The 25,411-nt window shown below is 38.9% G+C and overlaps 4 protein-coding genes and 1 pseudogene across 6 annotated transcripts; 2 read left to right on the top strand and 3 right to left on the bottom strand.

Annotated features, from left to right (window-relative positions):
* The first annotated feature begins 1,061 nt into the window (after positions 1-1,061).
* Positions 1,062-3,402, top strand: LOC141816074 (uncharacterized; annotated as a pseudogene).
* Positions 3,363-7,441, bottom strand: LOC141816073 (calcium/calmodulin-regulated receptor-like kinase 1). The gene is made up of 8 exons (XM_074703905.1): positions 7,279-7,441; positions 6,727-7,110; positions 6,466-6,619; positions 6,255-6,381; positions 5,669-5,754; positions 5,505-5,576; positions 4,417-4,620; positions 3,363-4,000 (listed from the first exon to the last, which is right to left on the bottom strand). Exons 2-8 carry the CDS (start codon positions 7,047-7,049, stop codon positions 3,665-3,667), a joined length of 1,302 nt encoding a protein of 433 aa, XP_074560006.1. The 5' UTR covers positions 7,050-7,110; positions 7,279-7,441; the 3' UTR covers positions 3,363-3,664.
* A 460-nt stretch (positions 7,442-7,901) lies between these two features.
* LOC141816066 (WD repeat-containing protein 26 homolog) lies at positions 7,902-12,295 on the bottom strand. Of its 3 annotated transcripts, none has more exons than XM_074703899.1 (5): positions 11,429-12,295; positions 10,132-11,034; positions 9,807-9,908; positions 8,642-9,271; positions 7,902-8,309 (listed from the first exon to the last, which is right to left on the bottom strand). In XM_074703899.1, the coding sequence occupies exons 2-5, from the start codon at positions 10,924-10,926 to the stop codon at positions 8,088-8,090; spliced, it is 1,749 nt and encodes a 582-aa protein (XP_074560000.1). In that variant the 5' UTR covers positions 10,927-11,034; positions 11,429-12,295; the 3' UTR covers positions 7,902-8,087. The 3 variants fall into 3 exon arrangements, with proteins under 3 accessions (XP_074560000.1, XP_074560001.1, XP_074559999.1); XM_074703900.1 differs by having other exon boundaries at positions 12,048-12,295; XM_074703898.1 differs by having other exon boundaries at positions 10,132-12,295.
* Positions 12,296-15,342: 3,047 nt separating this feature from the next.
* Positions 15,343-21,939, bottom strand: LOC141816044 (protein PAT1 homolog). Its single transcript, XM_074703874.1, has 5 exons — positions 21,585-21,939; positions 20,674-20,831; positions 20,143-20,199; positions 18,970-19,039; positions 15,343-17,905 (listed from the first exon to the last, which is right to left on the bottom strand). Exons 1-5 carry the CDS (start codon positions 21,667-21,669, stop codon positions 15,882-15,884), a joined length of 2,394 nt encoding a protein of 797 aa, XP_074559975.1. The 5' UTR covers positions 21,670-21,939; the 3' UTR covers positions 15,343-15,881.
* Positions 21,940-23,767: 1,828 nt separating this feature from the next.
* Positions 23,768-25,010, top strand: LOC141816046 (protein G1-like1). The gene is made up of 2 exons (XM_074703876.1): positions 23,768-23,830; positions 24,270-25,010. Exon 2 carries the CDS (start codon positions 24,275-24,277, stop codon positions 24,965-24,967), a length of 693 nt encoding a protein of 230 aa, XP_074559977.1. The 5' UTR covers positions 23,768-23,830; positions 24,270-24,274; the 3' UTR covers positions 24,968-25,010.
* The last annotated feature ends 401 nt before the right edge of the window (positions 25,011-25,411 follow it).

The following is a 25,411-nucleotide window of genomic DNA, read 5'->3' as shown; positions in this document are numbered from 1 at the left end:
TAGAGAGAACAAACGAACATCAAATGAACATCTCTAGCCGTGTCCTTTTTACCAGTATGAACTCTTATTTCCATAAAGCTACACATAAATATCAAAGTGAAAATCGTTAAATTATTATGCCTATTTTTTTCTCATCCAATAGAAGACAATATTTTTTTTAAAGAAAAAGATAAAATTATTCATATTATTATATAAAAATCATATAGTCATTTGTATTCTACTTTAATAAAACGTACAATTTATTAAAATGCCTTTTGTTTTCTAATTGTACGTGTGCATAGCATAAAAGTATTAAATGAGTCAAAATATTCATGATTTGGTTCGGCCATGATCCATGGATTAGCCAAGCAGCGAGCATGACCGATCCTAGCTTAAGTTGTAAAAATAGTTTAAAAAAAACAGAAAAATAAGGGGAATTTTTTTTTTCAAAAAAAAAAAAGACTAGGGCGACTATTGTCAGCTCTAATAAAAAACAATAAAATGATTAGATTGAATACTCAGATAATAAGTTAATTTATATACCATATTGAAGTAAAATCCATTTATTTTTCTGACAATGAATAATGTTTTATTGCCAAAAGATAGATAAAGAATTGCTTCTCCATCTCTCTCTCTCTCTGATGAGAGATTAGAAAGAGTGGGTTTCAGTTCCATATCGGAGGAGTGGAGGGAATACGTCCAGAACAAACAACAAACAAACAAACAAACGCAAGTGTCCTTGTTTTCCTAGTTGTAGTAGACAACTACAAAGTGCCCAACAAATCATGGTCGTATACTTTTTTGTCTTGTCATTTCTTCCTATCCTGATTCTTGTGTTGTCATGATTTTGCTAGGTTTTGTTGTTTAGTCTTGCAAATGCTTGTCCCTTTTCCCTAATCCAAACAACTAGAGCTACTATTTTAATGCATTGGCAGTCATTGGATTCCCGTTTGTTGGGGTCTTGTCTTTCATCAGATCATGGTCCAAGCCAAGCCAAGCCAAGCCAAGCCCTAATCTAATGGGTCATGGAGTCAAAGAAGAAGATTCACAGAGTGCAGGATAGGAGGGGGAAGAAGGGGGAGAAGATGCCTACTCTCTGGCTCGCCCTCAAGAAATCTTTGCATTGCAAGTCTAACCCCTCTGAGGTCCATGAGCCAAAGGCAAGAGGCCCCTTTGGTATTCTCTTGGTGAGGAAGAGGACATGCAGGTCTAGTTGCTCCAAATCCATAGCCAACCTCAAGGATGTCATCCATGGGAGCAGGAGGCAGATCGAGAGGCATGCCAGTTGCAGCCCTAGGTCCATCGGGAGCAATGAGTTCCTCAATCCAATTGCTCATGAGGTGGTTCTGAGTGACTCCAGGTGTGAGCTCAAGATAACTGGGTTTGGCAATTACCATGTCCATGAAGGTGGTGGTGGTGGTGGGAGGTGAGATGGGATCAGCTTATGTGGGCACCCTAACGCCTGGGACTCCAGGCCCTAGAGAGAGGAGCAGCACACCTCCGAGGAAGGTAGCTCATCCCCATTGGGAGTGCTCTTCGTTCACAGCTGCTGCTGTGCTTGGCAATGGTGGTGGAGGAGTTAATGATGCCTGTGTGGATGCTAGGTCTTCTACTGGGCCTTCTGCTACATTCACCTGCCACAGATGCGGGGAGCAGTTTGGGAAATGGGAGGGTTTGGAGGCACATCATCAGTCCAAGCATGCAGGTGAGGAGGGCATCGAATCATTCATGTTCTTTCTATTTCTAATGTGTTCTTTTCAGTAGACTTTGATCTTTCTATTGCTTTTCCTATTATCTGACCTTACTCTGTTTTGTCGTCCATCATCACTTGTTTCTCAGAGTTATGAATGTGTTTTTGTCGATATTCATCTGATTCTGATCTAAGGTGATATTTCTCCTGTCACTCATTTTGTGTCTCAATTTATGCTATGCTAATCAATCTTCTTAAATTCCAATTAACCTACTAGACTATATCATTGTGATATTCTTCCCTTTCCATTTGTTTAGCAAACTTAACACTCTAAAAGAAAACAAATGTCAATTTCCTCTTCTTCTTCCTCTAACTCAAATCTCAATTTTGTAGTGGCTCGATGCGACCAAATTGCCAAGACACTTAGAAACTACTTGATACAGCATCCCAGGTGAACTTAACCATGTGATACTAAAATGAGTAGGTTGTGCCTAATAGTCTTATGCCCCCTCAAACTTAATTAGGTGAGTGAGTGATTGACTCTATTACCATGTAAAGGCACTTTAGGGGAGGCTACTTGATGCTTCGGCATGCCTTCAAAATGCAACATATATAGTAGCATAGGAATAAAGGCTGATTATTCTTACTACTCCCAAAATTTAAGGTAAAACTTCTTTCAAATGGCTACAATTTCCTTTTCTAAGCAAACTGACATTAGATAATAGCTAATAGTAAGCTGTGACAATGTCGCCTTGAAATTATTGTGGTTGGTAGTTCTTCTCCAACCAATTTCTGTGCAATAGTAGAAGAAGATGAGTGTTTCTTATTCGTTTGAACTATGTTTCCCAAAAGTAAATGCAAATTGGAATTTTGCTAATCAGTTACCACCTTCAATGATTTTGAGACTCTAAAAATGAAACCTTTTGTAGCTTTACTGCTTAGCATTAGTATGTATGTTTCTTATACCTATTCATGTTAAGAGCATGTAGCACTTTTGCATTGTTTTTCTTTCCTAATGAACATATATAGTATTTTACGTTCACATATCATCTCTGAGATAAACCTATGATTTTGTTAGTCACTGAACTACTGGAAGGTGACTCTTCTCGGAAGATAGTTGAAATAATATGCAAGGCAAGTTGGTTAAAGTCAGAGAGCACATGTGGACGGTTAGAAAGAGTCTTAAAGGTTCACAACATGCAAAATACTCTAACTCAGTTTGAAGAATACCGTGAAATGGTGAAGGCTAGAGCCAGCAAGCTTCCCAAGAAGCACCCACGCTGCTTGGCTGATGGAAATGAACTCTTGAGATTCTATGCCACAACTGTCTACTGTTCTCTGGGAGTCAATGGCTCCTCAAACCTTTGCAATTCCAGCAAGTGCAACATTTGCCGCATCCTGAGATTTGGATTCTCCAAGAAGGAAATGAAGGCAGGCCTGGGGATGTTCACAACCTCCACTAGTGGGAGAGCATTGGAATCCATTCAGCTACATGAAGATCACCCATCTATAAGAAAGGCATTGTTGATTTGTAGAGTGATCGCCGGAAGAGTTCACAAGCCAACTGAGAACCTGGAAAATATGGCAAGTCAGTTTGGGTTTGATTCAGTTGCAGGAAAAGTTGGTCCATACTCAAGTATAGAGGAGCTCTACCTTCTCAACACAGGGGCTCTTCTACCCTGTTTTGTGGTAATTTGTAAACCATGAAATATCACTTTCAAATTTATCCAAACCCTTTGCAATCAATGAATCACAATTGTTTTAGAACGTTGGATTTGTTTTGGCTATGCCAAATGCATTTACATAAGAACAGTTCCAATATTCTGAATGCAGAAATCAATTGGAAATTCTTTTTCGCTATCAAAATTTAAACATTAGCATCACATATATCACCAGCTACTTCAGCATGCTTCACATAACATAATAATCAACAAAAGAACAGGAAATGGGATTTAGGCAGGAAAAAAATGGTCCATATTCACTCATTGAAATATGTCAAACATCTGGGAAATCCGATAAGCTGTCAAGGGACTCCTCTCTCTGATGTTCAGATTGTGAACTCTGGTACTCCGATGTCTCAATATCTATCGAAGCTTCAACTGCAGTAGGTAAGGATCTTCTAGTACGGCGTATTCGACTATTTCTGGCATTTATGATCTTCGACAGAGATTGAACCATGTCTCTCATGGAAGGTCTCTTCCTTGATATTCTGCTGGTGCATTTGTATGCAAGAGAAGCAATATCATTGAGCTCTCTTACATCAAAATCTCCATGTAGTCTTGAATCTGCAATCTCCTCCCATCCATCTCTTCCTCCAGCGTCCATTGCAGCCTAATTTGTAAATATATAATCATCATTTTGATGAACGCAGGGAGCGATTGTAAAGGACAAGAATTTCTGATAAAAAATAGTGGAAGGGAAATATTTCTTCAGATAACTGTAGAAAACACATTAATGAGTTACAACTACTGAGTATTCTATGATGAACATATAACTGATGGCATTAATTTCACGATTATATGGTCGGCTTACTTGTATGGTGGATGTTCATTGTACTGGAGCGACCAACCAGCTTTTCTTCCTACATTCCTACATTTAGGTATCTCTACCATCGACAATTGTCTTGGAGTCGAAGAAGCATTTTAATATTTTAGAGTATTTTATTTTTTTAGGTTACTTTCTCTCAAAACATATATTAGAGCCTTTTCAATTCCGTACAACTGACAATAGTTGGGTTAGGAGCTTACAAGTTCCACATACTCCATTAGACCTTGCTGTGGGTTCCGGCCCGCGATCAACTCAAAGAGCAATACTCCAAAGCTATAAACATCACTTTTCTTGGTATACGATCTTGATGATACATACTCGGGATCAAGGTAGCCAAAGGTTCCCCTTATAATAGACCCATGTCGACTGACTATTTCTTCTCGTGACAGCCCAAAATCAGCAACCTATGAGATGAAATAATGACATTGTGAGTATGCACAGAAGAATTATATCCATTAGTAGACTAGGGAAGAAAAGTCTACCTGCAATTATCCAATTCCACTTTAACAGGCAAAAGAAACACGCATCTACCCCAACAACTCACGAAATAAGCGTTATGCAGTTTTCATCACTTTTTTATATGTTTATTTTTTTTTTTTGTAGCTTAACTACTCGAGCAATTGGACAAACTGGAGTTGTCCATCACTATAAACTTTGAATTGACAAGCATATGCTGGGGGTGGTGGCATTTGATATTGAGTTTGGTGTGAAGTATCTTCCCACCTTCACCAAGAAAACAATTGACAGACAAGTGCTTAGAATAATAGACAGACAAGTGCTTACATTTGATATTGAGTTTGCCGACAAGGAGAAACTAATTTTAAACGCACTGATCCAAAAAATTGCTCCTTATTAACTATGTCAGATGACCTTAATGATGATATTAACCATGCCTTTGTTGTGGCATCTACACAAAGAGTTATAAGAAGGTTAATGCATATCATGAATCACTATGATGTATTGAATAAACTATTCAGAAAAATTTACCGCTATCTGATGTAATGAACAGACTATTCAGAAATTTTTTACCAATATGGTGTATTCTAAAACTATTCAGAAAATGTTACTACACATAATAGGCTCGACATGACAAGATCAGGATCACCTTGATCAACAGCTATAGAGTATCATCTATTTCAGATGAACATATGGTAAAAACAGCCAGCTGGAATTCATTCAATGAGGGCCAGAGACCTCCCAAGTTGCTGTCCGACATAGTGGCCACTAGATAAATATGTTTGCCTTTTAATTAATGCATCAAATACATGAAAATGAAAAAAAATCATACCCTAGCCATCATAGAGTGGTCCAGCAATATATTGGCAGACTTGATATCACGATGCACCACAGGTGGAATAGCCTACATACCCAGGAACAATGTAAGATTTATATACAAAAGGAAGAATAATAATTTTACCATATTTCAATTCAAAATTTTTAGTTTGATCTTACACCATCGTGAAGATACTCCAAGCCCCTCGCAACATCTAGAGCTATATTGACCCTCAAATCCCAGCTCAATGGCTCATGCTTTTCACCTGCGCTGGTTGAAGATTACTGTTAATTAGCATCAAAATAAGCTTTAAAAAATTGAACCATTATATTTCCTGAAAATTATACAATTTAGCAGACGATCCATTCTACACACTAGGTAGAAGCTAGTGGTAAAGCTCAAAAGAAAGCACTTAGGTGAGATTTTTTATTGTTGTTGTTTAAGTAAAATATAAGATCCTTCATCTGAAGATGCAGGTTAAGTTACTCTCTTGTAATATGTCATTTCAAACCTAGCACTTAAGAGGGGGGCTCAATTCCTATTTAAATATATTTAAGATCCTTTACTTGGAAATCTGGGATTAACAGGCCCTCTCACTTTCTAACTCTCTTTTAACAGATAGGCTGCATTAATTTCTCTTTTGTTTTCTTGATAGAGAACATATACTATCAGACAAACATCATAACACATAAAATACACCAAGGATAATGAACAATTATGTTTAGTTTCTTCTAAATAATGAGTAGACTAACAAGTAAGACATACCGTACAAATGAGAAGCAAGGCTGCCATTACTCATGTACACATATACTAGCATATATTGACCCCTCTCGGCACAATATCCAACCAAATTCACAAGATTTCTGTGGTGTAATCTTCCGAGAAGCAATACCTATAAATAGCAATGAGAAATAAATAAGAAAATAAAATAAAATAGAAAATCCAATCACAAATAGTGTGTTTGGTGCATGATTACCTCGCTTTTGAATTCTCTCTCTCCTTGTTTAGAATTGGAGGCCAGAACCTTAACAGCAACTATCTCCCCAGTAGCCATCTGCGCTGCATAAACAGGACCAAATGCTCCTTGACCAATCAAAGTGGTAAAATTACGGGTTGCCTTTTGCAGATCCCTAGGAGTATACAACCAAACGCTTAGTTTTGGTTATAAAGTTGATTGATCCAGACAAGATAGTTAATTTGCAAATCCATAATTGGAGTATGGAAGAATTTAACCAACTTGTAAAGATATTTGAGTACGCCTGAAAACGACACAGGATTTCGCCTCTGGGATTCCTCCACCCAAAAGGACAAGCCACGCGCATCGGCCTCACGGCGGACGGGGGACTCCTGGCCCACGGTGGAAGCGTCCGAGACCTCCGCGCAGGCATCCACGCCGTTGGTGCGCATGGGCACCGTCGCTGCCCTCAGGGAGCTGCTGTTCCGTAGCTTGGCCCGCTTCTTCTGGAACAGGACGCAGAGGAGCGCCGCCACGGCCAAGAGAGCTCCGGAAACCAGCCCGATGGTCGCACCGACGATGATCCCCCACGACACTCCCCTCATCTCTGCTTCACCGCGCTTTTGATCTAGCCACCAACCGCGCCATGGAAAGGGGAATATTTGGCTGCAGATCACATGTCAAGATTCGAAAACGAATGAGCACAAGAAACAACGTTTTCCATCAAAATATATCAAAAGGCATCCATGTACGAAGAACCCTAACCCAAATCCATCATACATTAAAAAAAAGCAAAAAAAAGGCTCGAAATCAAACGGAAAAAAGGAAAACTACCTAGCAACCGAAGATCAGTGGATTCGCCCGAGAAGAAGAACAAGGAGGAGGAGGAAGAAGAAGAAGAAGAACCATCTATTCTCTGGATATGACGGTGGGTAGAGAATAAGAGAGCGTAGGTTACAAGTAGGAGATGATGGAGAAGAAAGGAAGATGAATTGTTGTCATTGTGAGAGCAGAGTGTAGCAGTTGAGATGTGCGAGATTCCGAACGCGCCTTCTTGTGTCTTCACGCGTTAATAAATTACCCATCACTGGTATCCACTCGTCGTGTGGTCTAGATTTGAAACGTACGAGGCCCCACCATAAAACTTACCGGTGAGTAGATGGTTATGGTTTAGCGTAAGTAGGACGCGTACGGTTTCATGGTTTCAGGATGACGCTATTTGGTTGGTTAGTTGAGCTACTGAGAGAGAGAGAAAGGAGCAGGGAAGAAGTATTTGGAGAACCGGTCCGACCGGCCGGTTCGATCAAATCAAACATCCACGAGGTCCGAGCTAAATCAAAAAAAGTGAATTGGCTAATTTAACTTAAATAACTTATTGAGTTGAATATCAATCTTATTTACAAACATTTTATTCATTTACAATAACACCAATTGGCCTTTTTTATATATATAAAGAAAAATAAAAGTGCACAAAACTATTTTCAAAGATTGGCTGCCTACAAGATAAATGAACCATGTACTGACTTCAATCTTGCGTCAATAAAGAAATAACCTTACAAATTAAAACAGCAAATAGCAATTGAGCAAGGTAAGGATCATTTACACAGCCAATGCAGTCTAAGTCGAGGTGGTTTCGTCTTTGGTCATTTACTATTTCCATTGGAATGATGAATGATCCCGTTGCAGTAGGTCTCCTTGTGCTTCAGGTTAGCCTTGCTTAATCCCCAGATGCGAATTGTTAGATCATCGCTGGCGGATGCGAGCATGTGTGGGTTCGTTGGGTTCCAGCAGACACAATTGACAGTGCCTGAATGCCCGGCGAGAGATCGGACGAGATCACCTGTGGCACGATGCCATATGTATACCTGATCACAAGAACCATTTGGTAAGTAAGGATTCAGAAATTACTGCAATGTGGTAGCAAAGATCCAACACAAATATTAATGTTTTGATCAGCAACTATAGAGATTCCTAACACTACTTGGTCTCCGGTAGTAAACAAATCCTAATCTGCCACTGAAATTTGTCCAAATTTTGAATTGTGTTAAATGGATTTTAATTATTATATCCTAACTTTTACTTGAAAAATATAAAATTTATTTTGGACAATTCTGAATGTGTTTATAGCATCTTAGTTTCCTTTCACTCATTTCCAATCTGCCAGAGCTACACTTAACCAACAATAAATATTGCATACCTGTGAATCTTCACTTCCACTAGCAATGAAAGCCTGATCAAGTCCTCCAAAACAAGACCTTATTATAAATCGCGAGCGTTTGAGGCCTTTGTATCTGGCAACGAGCTTAGGATCATCTTTTATGCTCCAAAGGTGGATCTCCTGGTTTATAAGATTTGCGAGTAAAAAGTTATTGTCCTTTGATAAAGAGAATGAAGTTATTGTTTGTTCTTCTTCTATCAGCTTCTCATTTTTTGTTTCCCTGTCGAGCACCACAATTGTGGTCTCACTGCACAAGCTAATAAACTGTCTACCATCCTTTGTGATAGAAAGATCGGAAATTTTGCTTGTTGGTTGCCCTTTCCAAGAATACAATTCTTTTCCATCCAAATCCCAAAAGCAAATTGTTCTATTAGTAACACCAAAAAACACTTGTTTGCCATCTGGGAACCAACCACAAGACATCAGACCTAGGCCAGTCTTTTGGTAGACATGGAGACACTTGCCAGAGTGAATATCCCAGCGCCTCACGACTTCTTCCATTCCACAAGTTAGAAGCTGACTGTCGTCAGGGCTCCAAGCAACCATTACGACAGGCTTCTGATGACCAGTTAGTTTGTGCTTCAGAGTGACTTCTCCATTTTCATGAACCTAATATAAAAGAAAAGGTCTCACACAGATGAAAACAAACCAAGATTTTTCTTATTACATTAAATGATATAGCAAGTGTGGAACGGGTGGCACAAAGGACATGAATAGTGTATCGATTATAACTTTATAAAAAATTCTCCCACCTTATGCATTGAAAGAAGATAAAAAATGAGAAAATTCCTACTAACCCATTTCCCTTATTCAATGATAGTGTGAAATATAAGGTCTAATTAATTCAAAGGCAAAAATTCCAAAACATTAGAAAAGACATTGCTTTTTAAGTCAAGGCTCATTTATTAACTCAGTCAGTCAATTTCTATAAAATACCCACACATGTTTACTAAAAGTCTAAACCAAAGGATCTTGTAGTTGGATGCCAAAGGCAGTGTTTGTAGCTTGCTCAAATTTTTAAAAAAAAAAAGGTATTAAAAAAAATTCTTCAATTTGTTTCAAACTTAAGCATATGAAGAATCAAAAAGGATATGGTCATTGAATCAATGATATCATTTTTTGTTTATAATATAAATATATATACCTCCCATACAATTGCAGATTTATCATTTGATGATGATGCTAAATACTCTCCTTGGTTGGAGAACTTTAGAAACCATACTTCATCATCATGCTCTTGCAATATCTGTCAAATTGAGAAATAATAGTTCAGATGACAGTGTCAGCAAAACCTTTATTAATAGAAACAATACTATCTCCAACTATTCACAAATAGTGAAGCAAATCTATGAATGCAAATGTAACTCTGAACAATGAAAACCATATTAAGGGAAAAAACATCTGAGTTAATGTAAAAAATTTTTAAAAAAAAACAGAAAACAATACACACACTAATGAACAGTTCCAACCTGTGTGGTTTGAGAAGGTAACTGGTCCTTTGCACACCGATGATCAGTGTACAACGATAGACAACCTTCAGCAGAATTGTGTAAGTAGCAGGATTCTCTTTGAGCATCAAGAGCCTGTTCAACTAATTGCTCCAACCTCCTCTCAGGTACCATTATTGAAGCCGGAAGCAATTTCTGTAACTCACCTAGAAGCCTCATTCGTGAGTTTGAAGTCTCTATGCCCATATTGGAAAACCCAAGGGAGAGACGCTGCAAAGGAGATATAACACAACTGGAAAGCTTGTGTACACGTTTTTTCTTAATGCCAAGTGGAGTTATCTCATTTTTCAGTGTTTCCAATGCTTCCAGTACCTTATTCTTCTCCAAAAGTTCGAAGAACTTCTGCTCCATAATCAAAAAGCAGGCAGATTTCAAAATATATTCATCATCAATTCCTATTTTTTGCAGTGTAACCATGCTTCCGTCCCAGTTTCCATCAAGAACCTGTTTACAGAAGAGGTTGACAACAGAAGAGTGCAAGGGTATCCCTGACTCTTCCTCCAAAATTGCTCCACTTCTCTCATAACCAAGAGAGTAGAGAGCATTTGTAATGACCCTCACAAATTCAACTTTTTTTATAGCTCCTTTGGAACCAATCACATCTTCCCTCCCTTGGAATGGTAAAGGCCTGGCCATTTGGCCTCCCAAAGGATTGATATGTGCTAAAAATGATGAATTATTTGAAAGGCTCTCCAAATCTACTGAGGACAATTTGATGCGTTTTGAGGGTGGCTCAGTATCTTCTACTCCTCCCATGAAATGCCGAAATAAAACATATAAATAAAAATGGACAAGGTATAAGCCCAAAACAAGATCAACTCTATTGTTTCACAAAGTTATGGAGTCTGGTATGTCAAAGAGTTCCTGCACATAAATAAAATATAATCTTAGTATTTCCAGATACATAAGAACTAATTCTACTCAACCATTCCCATGGCCTTAAACTTATTTTGAATTGTTGGTAAAGAATAATATAGGATCGACGCACAAGCAAGGAAATGGAAACTCAGAGCTCATGAAACTTTTTGTAGACAATAAATGCATGAAAATAATTATTGGAGTGTGAATCAGTAAGTTGGAAGATACTCTTTGCCACAGTGAATCAAAGCACTTATGTCTCCCATTAGCAAGTTCTCTGAGAAGTTAAATCTATCTTGATAAAAATTTGTGTATAGTTCTTAGGCCGTCAAATATGTATAGATTTGTGACAGTTAAACAAAATTAAACAGCTAGAAGTGGATTGGAGCATGAATAGAACCTCCAGCATGTTTGTTTCCTTGCTTTGGCCATTGCTCTTGCTCAGTCAAGCATAGAGTAATGTACAATGTAGGTTCTTTACTGATTTACTTGCCTTACAAAATGAGCAAAGCCACAGAATACAAGAAACTACACTTGCACTTATTTTGCAGTAAGTTCATCAGACCACAAATTGCCATGATTATTGCAGCAATCTGAAATTAATTCCTGGAACAGAAGGCTGGCCCTTATTGACAACAGTGTCACTAAGGTAGTCTAGTTTGTTGACAATGAACGTGCAATGCTGCAGAGAAACACGATCCAAATAATGTCGATGAACAACCTAATATTTTCCGCCTTCAGATAATCTTATCTAAAAGACGGCTAGAGTAGTTCAGAGCAAGCAATCAACACAGCTCTCCTCCTCTAGAACTCATCATCTAAACCTAAAGGTAACAACTTCCGTCGAGATTCATGCAATCAGCGGACTATTACCAAACAACCAAGACAATCTGCGCATTAACAATCACCAGTAGATAGATATAGCAGCGCAGACACAGAAAGTGCTCAAAAGCATAGATCGGAAGCATGATCAAAGCCTCAAAACCCACTAAAAACCGAGATTTCGAAGGATCCTGGACCTATTCGAAAGAGGCGTAATCTGCCAATCACATCCCCAATCAATCACCGATTTTGGAGGTAAAAAAGGGTGGAAATCCCTCAATCCAAGGCGGGCGATCGGGGTCGGCGCTCGATTCCGGCCCCGATGGCTACAAATCCGGGACAGATAACCAGAGGAAGATCGAAAGGAGGCGGCTTTCTCGTTTGCGTGCGGTGATAATGGCACAGGATTGGATTAGACCTAAATGGGTAGCGGTAAAACCAATTAAGCAAGTAGAGAGGAAGGAAAAAAGAAGAAGGGAGCAAAATGAAGGAAAGGAATAGTATTTATAGGGAAGGGTTGAGGGGTGGAGAAGGAACAGGAAGATGAAGAGGAAAGAGTCTGGAAGAGTGGGGTTTTTTTTTTATTATTAAGAGAAGCTGATTTCTTCTTATAATTAAAAAAAATCTAATATTTTATTGAAATTTAAATTACAGGGTTATTAAAGATGGAGTTTATTTGCAAATTAGATAAGGTAACATTTCTATTTAATAATACGAAAAATTTAAAAAAACATAATTTTTATTTAATAATTTATGTAATATTTTCATTTTATTATTTTATAAAATTTATATATTTAATATTTTTATAAAATTTATTGTTTATCTAGTTATTTTTATAAGTTGGTTGAGCACCTTTTTTAGAAATTTTTATTAATGTTCAGTGGAAGTTAAATCAAGCCTAAACGTGTTTATGATAAAATATTTTAAGAGTGTGATATTCTATATATAAAAAATTCCTAATTTAATTGTTTGTCCTTTTTTATAATAATTTAGATGTTCGGGTCTTTTTCCTTAATTTATCTATTGAAGACTTGAAGTACAAGTTGATTTCTAAAGTATTTATTCTATTTAAAATTCGAATTTTGATTATTTTATTATTATTATTATTATTATTATTATTTTAATGCGGCACAATTAGAGAGGTTGGCTGAAGAAGTTTACCATATCTATCTCCCCTTATAATCGTCGGATCTGATAGAAATGATTCTAGGCCGTTGATTAACTTGGAACGCTCAAATCTGTCGGCTTTGTGACGAGGATAGCACGGAAGAATTGTGAAGCCGGCCGGTGATTAAAACGACAGCCCAACGGGAGAACAGAACACGACCATGGTTGAGTTTGCCTTCGCAGTCTATATAACTAACGATATAAAGAAGAGAGCAAATTAGCAAAAGCCATATGCAGAATTCTGGTCTTCCTCAGCCTTCTCCTCCTCCAGCCATCCGCCGCCGAGATGAGGAAGGAGAGTTCTTGAGGCAGTCGGGGTTGGTTCTCCTCCTCCTTCGCTCGCCTTAAGAGATCACCCTGTTCCATCTCTTCTTTCTGCTTGTGCTGTTCTACGTGGGTTGGTGCCTCCTGCTGGGGTGTCCTTCGTCGAAACTTCACCGGCGAGGAGGAGGGCGGAGGCGGCGCGGCTGGTCCTCTGGTTCTTCACGGGTCGCTGATCACCAATGGAATGGAAGTCCCCTTCGTCTCGTCGTTCTGTTTATGAGATTATATCTTCAGTTTCGAACAATCTGCTTCTTCTCCTTATGCACTCCTCTTTTATGAAGATGATGATGATCGAGTAGAAGAAGAAGAAGTCTATTTATTTTTAATTTCCCTCTTTAATCAGTTTTGGATGAGTTAATATATATACATGAAAAAGGTAGAATAAGCAAAACAGAGCATGGAGACAAAGCAGGAGTGAAAATTGATTTTAATTAATTAATTGGTTAAAATTGAGTGGAATTAATCATTTAATTTATATTAATTAATTAAGGAGTTGGATGATTATGACATTATAAAACTATTATATTACTCTTTTTAAAAATGATTTTAATTTTGAATTAAAAAGTAAAAAAAATGTGAGAGACTTACACAAGTATAAGGAAAATTTTATAATCCAAATCAATAAGTATTGAAATATTTATAAACAAATTTGTAATATAACTTTTATTTAGTAAATATTTAATACAAAAGGAGATAAGTTTATTTATAGAAGTAGAACTTTTGAATATCAAATCAATAAAATATAATATTTAAGCAATCTAAAGCCAATTTAAAATTTTTGAATTTAAATTGAATATAAAAAATCACAGCCAAATAGCACACCCCTCACCAGACCCTGGTGCATGAATACTAGAGGTCATTTAGATTAACTCTGAGCATGTAAGATACCGAAAAATTTGGCTATGGATACGAAAAGATGTGTCTCGTGAAGACGAACCAAACAAAATTTGTTTGGACGAAAACGGAGATCGTTTGGTCACTGAACCAGGTGAACCAAAATATAAACCGGTTCATTAATGATTGGTTCAGTTTGGGTCCGGTTCGATGGGGGTTTGATCGGTTCAGTGGTGGGGTTCCGGTTTGATTGGGTTCGGGGGCTAGGTTAAAAACAACGAAACCCCTCCGCCAACTCCTCCTTCGTGCGATCCGCCTCCGCCGCCCACCTTCGCCCTCCGCTGAGCGCGAGACTGCTCAGCCGCCGCCGGCCGTTCGCCTCCTCCCGAGTTCGAGCCTGCCCTGCCGCCGCCCGTTGCCACACAGCGCCGTCAACAAAGCGCATCCGCCAGGGATCGTAAGGAAGACCACCGCCTTCGTCGCCTGCAGCACGGAGAAGAAACTTCGCCGTCGCGCTTGTCGCCCCTTACCCTTCCTCTGCCTCCACCCCATCATCGGCTGCCGTTGTGAAGGACGGAGAACCCCTGATCTGGCGACGGGTAGGTGCATTCCTTCTTTATCAAATCGAGGTTTCTATTTGCTGGGTGCTTTAGCAACATCAACCGCGGCCTTATCGAGCCACTCCAGTTGGACTCGGCTCGTTGTGTACTCTGGAAAGTGGAAACTTGAAGTAGATTAGAGTATAATCCAAGCAATTGGTTTTTAGGTTCTAATGCTGCTTTTCCTGTTTTCAATAAGGATGAAATTTTTCTACAAAGGTTGTGGGTGAATAACGATGGCTTAAAGAAACTAGTTAATCACATAGCTGTTGAATTCGTGCTTGTCCTCTGTAGTAGGTCCTTTTAAGGTTATGAATGAAGAACAAAAATGAAACGAAAAAGCCTGGCTTTCACCAATTAGGTTTCGAATTAGGATCTTGTAAGGGTAATCAAGATTTAATTAGAGTGGTTAAAAGTTAACTAGGTGTTGACTTAGGTAGGTTGGTTTTAAATGAATTCTACATGAACAGTTCTGCTCAATCCAGGGAAAGAGCTGATAATTCTAACTAAAAGCCATGCACACAAACATGATAAACAAGGCATTTGGAATTCATATCAAAAACAGGAAGAAAGGATTTATTTATTGGCCAGCAGAAGGAAACATAACTTGATAGTAAACGGATTATGGTCGATTACAATTAGACAACTTGTAGAAATAGCGTGGACAAGAAAAAGTGGATAAACAGGTACTTGCTGAAATGCCAACCGAAGTAGCTAAAACAAACATCAATCTGCCACCGCAACCATACAAGAAACTAAACAAAGACAGGAACCATACGCTTTGCACCTTCAAAAACTTGTACAACTCCTACCCCTATCCATACGGAGTTGTGTTACAGAGCAACAAAATAAGCTCCCCAGAAGTAAACTTCTGGTCAAACTCCTACGATATCTAAATGCAAATGATATATATGAAGATTGGGAGACACGACCCAAAAGCACAGGCAGTAAGTTAACACCATGAAAGGATAACCTAATTCGTGAATTGGTAGAAATTCGTGTTGAGGTGCCACTCGCCATCAACTTAATGGCTGGTCTCAGAAGCAGCACTTTTCTTTCATCATACATTGGATGCAATAAAACACTAATCAGGCACTCATCAAGAAGTTACTGCCCGTTACTTCCTCCATTAGAAGGGATTGTTCTCTGAGCAAAATCTAGTAACAGCTTTCGCTGATGCTCATTTGTATGAGGAAGACTCGCCCGCAACAACTCCACGGGCATCTCCTTACTTATAGCTTTGGTGATTTCTGATCCAGCAACAGCTGCAGCTGGAGCCTGCATGTGGAGGGACTGCATTACAGTTTCAAATTTACTGTGACAATACTTTGTGAGAAGACCAAAGAAGGAATTGAACGATGCCTGCCAAAGATTGCGGCTAGAAATGCTATAGTTGCTAGCTGTGTTATGATTTGTTAGAAGCACTGTTGCTTTATCAAGAACAGATTTAATGATCACAGAAGCACCATCACCAGCAAGACTTCCTAGTGGACGAAGAGGTGGCTGTTCTAAGGAACAAACGACAGCAGCTAAGCATGCACTAAGAGAGTTCAAGTCCATGAGATGCATGCACGCAGCAGTGGTTTCTGCTAGTTTGGTGGTGCTTTCCGCTGCACTTGTATCCAATGGCATGACACCAAACAGAAACCTCAGATGGCGAAAAATGGCCATGCAGATGACACGGGTGATCTCACTTCCCGGGGTAAGAAGTTCAAGGTACCGGGAGAGTAGCTTACGGCCTTTTGGAAGAGAAAGTAGGCGAAGAAACACTAGATCATCCTCTAGGTTTGCCCCAGATTGGCCAGAATGACTGAGAGGATCAACAAGATGAAAAGATGCAGCAACTTCTTGCAGGAGCATCTCTCTTTTTCTCTTGAGTTGAGAGCCACCATCCTGCAGCTGACTGACTTGCAATATGCGATCAAGATCATCTACATCCAGTAAAAGGCAAAGACCATCCTCTATGGTGATCCTAGCAGCCAACATAGGCTCCTGGTCTAAGGGCTTTGCAGAAGATTTCTGGTCTGGAATATTATCTGCAGATGCTGATTTTGGTTCAACCTCAAGAAGAGGACGAGGTCTACGGATTGATGAGAAAGCAAGCCTACCAAGTGCATCCACTTGGAGATATGGATGTGGGTCATCCTTGGACTTGGATCTAGACGATAAATCTTTGGTGACATTAGGGCAAAAATAGTGCTTCGAATTTGATCCTGAATATTTCTTTGCTAGACAAGCTTGGTGATAGTAATCATCTATGTAGGGGTCATTGCAGTGGGTTGCAGCATGTTGCATTCTAGCAATGTTCTCAAGCTCTTCGGTCATCATGAATTTGGAATGAAACCTCGGCCACCCATTATCTATCCTATGGAAGCCAATATCAGAAGGGTGTTGAGCAAACCTCAAGTACTCTCTTCCCCTGTGCATTGGTCTAAATCTCTGGTCCCTGAACTCAGCCAGACTCATCGTAGTTTCAAACTTATTCATCATCTGTGTTGGGGATTGACTAGGGTGGAATTGTTGTGTTTGCATGCTGGGGAATCGTGCCATTGAAGGCAAATTCTGGCGCATTCCATGTTGCTGATGCACCAGTTGAGAAGGAATTGGATTGTTGAAATGACTCTGATTCTGTGTTGGATCAGCCAACACATTCGATGAAAGTATACTAGGTGATTTTGACCAGTGACCCTGTTGCCTGCTATTAATTGAGAGTCCTTGTGGACCAAACTGAGTAAAATGTCCATCTTGATTTGATCCATGTGCTGCTGCTGGATGAAGTTGGGAAAAAAGGTAGGGATTCGGTGGAGAGAAAGGCACCTGGAGGCCAGAACTAGAAGGTGACATGACGCCTTGGAAGGGATTATGATGGAATTGTGTAGGTTCACCGCATGGAGGGAAGGATGTATGAGAAGATATTGGTAAATGGACCGGCTCACTTGGTTTAAATAATTGATTTTGTTGAGGAGAGGATGATGTTCTGTAGAGAGGTATGGAATCTGGAGCGTGACCTGAAAGAGGATGCGGATGTGATGACCATCTTTTACCATCCTGGCCAGCCTCAGCATCCAATATATGATGATCTTGCCAATTTGAAAAGCCTGGGTCCTGTACCCACTCTCCAGTAAACGAACCTGAAAGGATAATATTTTCAAGAACATAACAGATCAATTGAGAAACAAAATAAAATCCATTTCAAGAAAATATCAAGAACACAAAAGATAGTGAATGAGAGGATTTAGTTGGAGATGAGTAAAGGAATACATAAGCAAATGGAAGAACAAGAAACACATTACTGCATGGAAAGATTGTAAATTCCTGTCAATTTAAGAATACTTGCTTTTATGAACTTCTTAATCGCTGAGCAGGACATAATAGTCTGAAATGGTCTTAAATTAAATGCCACCCCAATCCAAAAGACTGAGAACTGTAACATAAATTTATTTGTCTAAACAACATCCCAAAAATGCATTCACAAGTAGGTAATCTAAGTGCTAAAGAGGTATCATCTTAAATGAAGCACACAGAAATATGGTGTGAACATTCTAGAGGAACAGACATGAAGATCATGTAGAGGCTTGTTTCAGCCATTTCGCAAAGAAGTCACCAACCCAATTAATTCATGGTGGTGACAGCACAACGATTATGATGATGCCACTTGCAACCTAGAAAACCTTGTGAGATTAGGAAGTTTAGGTATTCCCATGAAATTGTTGATTATGAATTACAATCATAAACATGGAAGTGGATTGCAGATTAGGAAGTTTAGGTATTCCTATGAAATTGCTGATTATAATATACAATCATAAACATGGAAGTGGATTGCAAACAATTAAATGCCTTTGTATTTCATAACATGCAGTGTTTTCAGTACATGTGTCCCCCATTTCTACAATAATTGAAGATCATGAATGGATACTGCATTGGACTCATAGGTCCAAGAACATGTAGTTTTGATTACATGCCCCTCCCTCCCCCCTCCATTTGTACAATAATTGAAGAGCATGAATGAGTAAAATAATAAGCTCATAAGTCCAATGAAACACCACAAATCTCCTATTTCTCCTTTCCTCTACTTAGGTGCAAGGGAATGACTTTGCTTCAAAGTTAGGTAACTTGCTTTTAGATATCCAATTTAACAAAAAATGCATGGAAGATCTATCATGCAAAGGGCTTAGAATAGAACACTATTACTCACTTTCCCTAGAAAAAGAACCTCTGCCATCAAGTACTTCTGTGTTCCTTGGTTCAACAATACCTCTGTCCAACTGAAACAAAAATTAAAAAAACAATTGATTGTTGCATAAAATCATGCATATGTTGTATTTTAATAAGTAAATTGGCAAGGCCTTCACAACATGTTAACATTTCCACAATTTGTTCTACTGATAAGATACTAAAAAAACTGAAAAGAATATCATAGGAAGGAAATGGCTACAAATCAGAGATTCAAGCTCAGAACAATAAGAAACAAAACAATCACAAAAGTTGCTTATTAATTACAAAAACTTTAGCAGTAAACTGTACTAGTATATCCAAGTTCCAACCATGACAAAAGTCACACAGTAAGAAATGCCACACAGCAAGTGCTTGTAGAAGTGCATGATCCGCTGCTTATTTGATCATTGGTGTGTGTCCTAATGTCATATAACCATCATAATTCAAGAAAATATGTTGTTCTGAAAATCTAAAGTGGAAGATATATAAAATTCAATCCAAATTAGTGGAGTGTCAGTATATTCAATCCAAGAAAGAGGGGATCATCATACCCAATAGCATAATTAGCTTATATTTATGCATTAAGACCAATCTGATTGTAATTCCACATTTAAATTTATTTATGATTTTCATTTTAAAAACTTCCTTTGCAATATGTGTAATGAATAACTCAGTATCTATGATGGGGGTAATAGATGGAAGGAGAAAGATGGGATGGATAAGAATAAAAATTTTCAGATGTATGGATAATAGTACAGCTTTCAGGATACTATATGACAGACTTACTGAACCTTCTGTTTGCTTTGCTAGACCAATGGATATACCAATCATCTGTCTTAAATGAGACTATAAATCCCAGCCTCAGATACTGTCCATGCCCATGAGAAAATGACATAACGGTATACTACATTTGGTTAGTGATAGTTCAAAATTGCAAGGATGCCCATTGAGGCCAACCATGATATAGATTCCATATCAGCTCAAGATGACCTATGAAATCTAAGAGAAAATTATTGATGAACCTTGTGAATTGCGATTATAACTTGTTTCAAGGCTTTCTGGTATTGTAGTGTTAGCAATACAATCAATTTCTATACCCTAGGATATGTAGCTATTAACACAGATGAAAATTTGCAAATAAAGAGATACTAACCTTTGAAAATGTACTTGCAAGGTCATCAATATCAGTTATTGACTCAATTCCTTCTCCCTGGAAATGGAGAAATTGGTCCATTAGGATACAACATCATATGCCACCCCTATTCACTACCAGAGTAAGAGAAACCCCAGAAGAATCATAGTATAAGTTGGAAACATAATACAAATTAATCCCCTCTATGTGTTAGAATACCAGAAATGTGACAATGAAGTATACTTGTACATCTTTAAGCACATAAAAATATGCACAAACTTGTTAGGTACAATAGAAAATTTGCTCTAGAAAACAGTGAATAGGTAATAACACTAAACAAGGAAAGGGTAACTGAAATGAAGTTAACCCTAATTATAAGAAAAACTACCAGAAAGAGTTGAGGATGAATTAATAGAAACCAACAGTGAAGCTGACTTCAAATAAAGATATGTTAGCAAATTAAGAGAAACTAGTAAGCATAATTATATCACAAAAAGATTTTCAGACAACCATTGCTATAAAATACATATAGAAATTTTCATGGACACTAACCTCTAATCTTTCTCCTAGGCTAGAAAATTGATAATCATCACCAATCCCAACAAAGTGGGGATCATTAGCACTATCTTCATCTTCTAATCCACCTAACTCAACCTCTTCTGTGACACTTCCAAAAAATGCATATTGTGTAGCATCAAATTGAACTGTATCTGCAGCCAAGAAGCAACATAAAACAAAAAAAATCAGTCAGATTATAAGAGCATAGTTATAAGCTAAACAAAGCTATGTGAATAAAAACCTCAATGTGATAGTAGCAAGTATCACTTGTTTCTAGGAAGAGTAAAAAGAGAAGAACATAGATACACCCAGGAAGCCGACTGCATGAACCATTAATCGACAAGAATTTACTGTTATTAATGAGTGCGATTAAACACTCTGGATTATACACTACCTCTTTTCTACGCTATCATGATACAGGAAGAATATAGAAAGGCGTGCGCATGGATCATCCTAGATCTGATAACTTAAAAACCAACATCAGGTTAATATTTGTCTTTATGATTAATGTTTGGTCCTAGACCGATAAGGTTTGCAAACCGGTGGGTTAGCTACTGACAACAAAATCGAAGACCATGCAAATTGGTTATGCCACATAACTTAAAAGGCATATGCCAAAAAATGAAGGAAACCCACATATGATAAATTTGTCCACCGGGCATTGGAAACCACATGGATTTGCCACTGTATAGACATCCACTTGTCTAACTCGTACTAAGATCACCCGTTGGCTCGGGGAAAAGAACGAGCAATAAGCAAGAAGCAAGAAAGATAGCTAGATGCATGAGAGGCCAAGTTTCAATTTTCGATGAATTCAACCCACAAAATATCTACAGCGCCAACTGAAGACAAAATCCTCAAAAACGAAACGCAGATAATTCGAGGCAAACTAAGAAAAATCTCACCTGAAACGGCATCACCAGGTCCTCCAATCCGTTCACTAGCGCCTGTGTCCACCATACCCCCATTTTTCCGATTTATAGCCGCCATAGAAAAAAGGTGCCCTAGCTTCCTTTATCACAGAACACAGAGGCAAGCAGCACAAGAACCCTGGTTTCGAATCTACACCCTGGCGTCGGTACGCTAGAGCTGATCCAAGATTTGGTGCCCCCAAACTCTAAAAAGCGAAATTCTATAAACAAATCCTAAATTATCACAGAAACAACGATAAAAAAGACAAGAGAGGAGATTTTTTTTTCCCCCGGACAGAAATGGGAGAATCTATCGCTCCTTTCCTTCATCGTCCGGCCTCTCTTTTTATTAGGGTTTCCGATTTATAATGGCGGAGCGATAAAAAGAGGTCGGATAATATAGGGAAAATGTCACTTAGCCTCCCAAATGTGTTCTTTTTTACGAAATACTCCCCAAAGTTTAAGTTTCCTCGCATCGCACCGCATTTTGCCAACGTAGCCAAATTTAAGGCGGTAAAATAAAATTTCAGTAAAATATATTGAAATGTTTAATTTGGTAGAAGTGTTGGCCGCCAATTTGACTTCGACTTAGGGCCACCTACCAATGGGAAGGCACCGCGATTTCAAATGTGAGAAGAGGTAGCTGTGGGGCCCGCGAGGGGGCTGTGTGTGACGGAGGTATTTTTTTGCTTGCCCATTTATATTTTAAAATATACAATATAGGTATATATTTTAAAAAAATAAGAATCTATTTTGGATTTTTTTTTTTTTACTTGCGCATGAGATTATGCACAAAATGGGCAGCATGCTCTTCATTTACAGTTATCGACGTAGCTAAAACCTTATGAACCCACAGGTGAACGACACGTGTCCTAAAACTAAAAGCCAGTTCGAGTAAAAATTTATCACAAACAAAAATAAAAGTTAAAAGTCATACAATTACACATACTATTTGGTAGTTTTCACGAGTCTACTTCAAATTCGGCCTGCGCCCAGTTAGGCGGCCCAATTGAGTTTGGAGTGAATAGACGTAACGTAACGAATCGAAAGAAGGCATGAGAATTGGAGCCGATTTTATGTGATATATTCAGAGAATAATAAATGACAAAATTGAAGTGGTCACGTCAGGACACCTTCTGATCTTTCTTCTCACGATTGTGGTGTTCGTAGGTTCGGGAAGTTCCGCATTCCTTCTCCATTCAACCTTGCTCCACCCTGGTGTGGAGGAGCTGGTGACACATCTAGAAAATGATCTCAAGGGAAACAGTAACTGAAGCGGCCACCAGAAGAAATTTGCTTCTTTTTTTCTAACATTTATTCATGCACACGAATGGATGGTGTGGTCCAATTCAATTCAGCGTTGTTTTTTATTACAAAAAGTGGACGAATTAATAGTAGAACAAAAATTAGGCAATCATATATGTCTGCTGAAGGAAAGTTGGAAGGGCTCTTGTGAGTTTACCTGTCCAATTCAATTCTAAATGGAAAAAGGAGGTATCCGAAAAGATGGTGCGAGTGAGTGAGTGAGTTACTTACAATATTTAAATACTTATTTATTTGTTATCCCAAATAGGTATTTAAAAAAATGGTTGGATTTTAGCTAGTAAACAACGTCGCTCCCTTTCTTTTCAAATAAGCATGCAGAGAAAGGGAAATTTTCTTCATCGTTCAACTCACCAGCTGGCCGGCCCTCCCATGTGTACTGCCCAGCCATCCTGAATTTAATAAAATGTACTGATTGATTGATATATATATATATATATATTTATATTTATATTTATATTTATATATTTATGTGGTCGGACATTTGTCCTTGTCGTCACGTGCTTCAATATCCACCCTGAAATTTATAATGCATTTTCCCCAACAATATCCCGAATTAAATGCCCTTCTCCAGATCTTGTGAATGACCTGACCTCACATGCTCAGGGTGTCTGTCTCTTTCCCAGGTTCCCAACCCCACCTGCATAAATGTTTCATAAATCTGATATATATATATATATGTGAAATCACTCACACCTTTTCTTTGTCATTTCCATTATTTGGACTATATATATATTATATTGTTGTTTTAAATTTTCTTACGCTCTACGTATATCATGTGAAATAAATGAGGAGTCACCTAATCCAAAGATAGATAGATGAAACCACCACTCCAAAGATTCGTCTATAAAACACAAATCCATAGCCCCACACTGATCGATCGTCTCCAAGGAACACCAAGCAAACCCTACTAGCTAGTAAGCTTTTTCTCCTTCTTCGATTTGAGTTTGCGGGTTTAGTGATCAGTAAGTAATTGTTATTGAAGCTAAGGTTTTTCTCTATTTTCTTCCGTGATCGTGGTCTCTTATACAGTGCCTTTTAAGGGATTAATCTTTGATACTGTTCTTATTATGCAACTGGTGAGTGATTTGTGTTTCTCTTTTCTAGTGATATAGTTTTGCTGAGACAGAGCACAATACATATTCGATCATCAATGGTTAACTTTCTCTGTTTTCTTACATGATAATCGATCAAAGCTTATATATGTTTTCTGAAAAAACTAGTTTTTTGACTGTGCTCTTGTTTTTATCAGTAAATCAGTCGTGTTTTTTTTTTTTTGTAGCGATGAAGTTTTATACATAGTACAATTTAAGTACTGACGAAATAGTATGAGTTGTGTACTAATTATGACAACAGAGAATATGAACTCCGATGGGTCGGCGGCTGACGGCGGCGGGGTGCGCCCGACGAGGAGCCGGTACGAGTCGCAGAAGCGGCGGGACTGGAACACGTTCCGGCAGTACCTGCGTAACCACCGGCCGCCGCTGGAGCTGGCGCGGTGCAGCGGCGCGCACGTGCTGGAGTTCCTGCGCTACCTCGACCAGTTCGGGAAGACGAGGGTGCACGCGGCGGGGTGCGCCTTCTTCGGCCGACCGCAGCCTCCAGCCCCTTGCCCCTGCCCGCTCCGCCAGGCATGGGGCAGCCTCGACGCACTCGTCGGCCGGCTCCGCGCCGCCTTCGAGGAGGACGGCGGCCAGCCGGAGGCTAACCCCTTCGCCGCCCGCGCCGTCAGGCTCTACTTGAAGGAGGTCAGAGAGAGCCAGGCCAGGGCCCGAGGCATCGCCTACGACAAGAAGCGGTCGACGAGGAAGAAGCAGCGCCGACCGCCGGCCCCGCCCACCGAGGAGCCGAGCGTGGCACTTGAGCGAACTTCCGGAGCGGGGTATTATAATTTATCACAGCGGCAGCTGTTGATGATGATGATGCAACAAACGAGTGTTGGAGGCGGACCAGCGGATGAGACGGCGGTGATGGCCACGGCGGTGGCGCGTTCCGGTGGCAATATGATACCGCGCTCGGTGTTTAATCGATTAATTGAGCAGTCAATTAGTTAAATCAGCAGTGGTAATTGAGGTTAACAATAAGTATGACGATATATATCCTCTTAACATTAATTAATTAGTTATGTCTCTGGATCATAATGCTAATTAAGATCAATGTATAATTAATATAAGTATCTTCTTACCGATTTCCTATTAATTATGTTTTTCTGCCTGTTCAACTATTCGAAACACAAAAGCATATTTTATTTTAGTTTTTTTCAAAATATAAACATTTACTTTTTTTTACTCAATTTAATGGCGTCAGATGTCAGCCCTCTAGCCAACTGAATGCCCATCAAATAGTCTAACTTGTCTCTCCATTTAAAATACAAAATTCCATAATTTTTATTGGAACAAAATTCTTCTATTAAATTAATTCTCGAAGAGGACAAAAAATATCGAGAATTTTTAATTCTTGACGGACGGACTGACGAATTGTCCCATCATAGGTGAAAA

The sequence above is a fragment of the Curcuma longa genome, unplaced genomic scaffold, assembly GCF_044706935.1.
Source record: "Curcuma longa cultivar G26 ecotype Majalengka, Jawa Barat unplaced genomic scaffold, ITB_CL_G26_1.1 contig_14126, whole genome shotgun sequence".
In the NCBI taxonomy this organism is placed as follows: Eukaryota; Viridiplantae; Streptophyta; class Magnoliopsida; order Zingiberales; family Zingiberaceae; genus Curcuma; species Curcuma longa.
The sequence above is the reverse complement of the archived record's forward strand: the minus strand, read 5'-3'. Positions and strand labels throughout refer to the sequence as shown.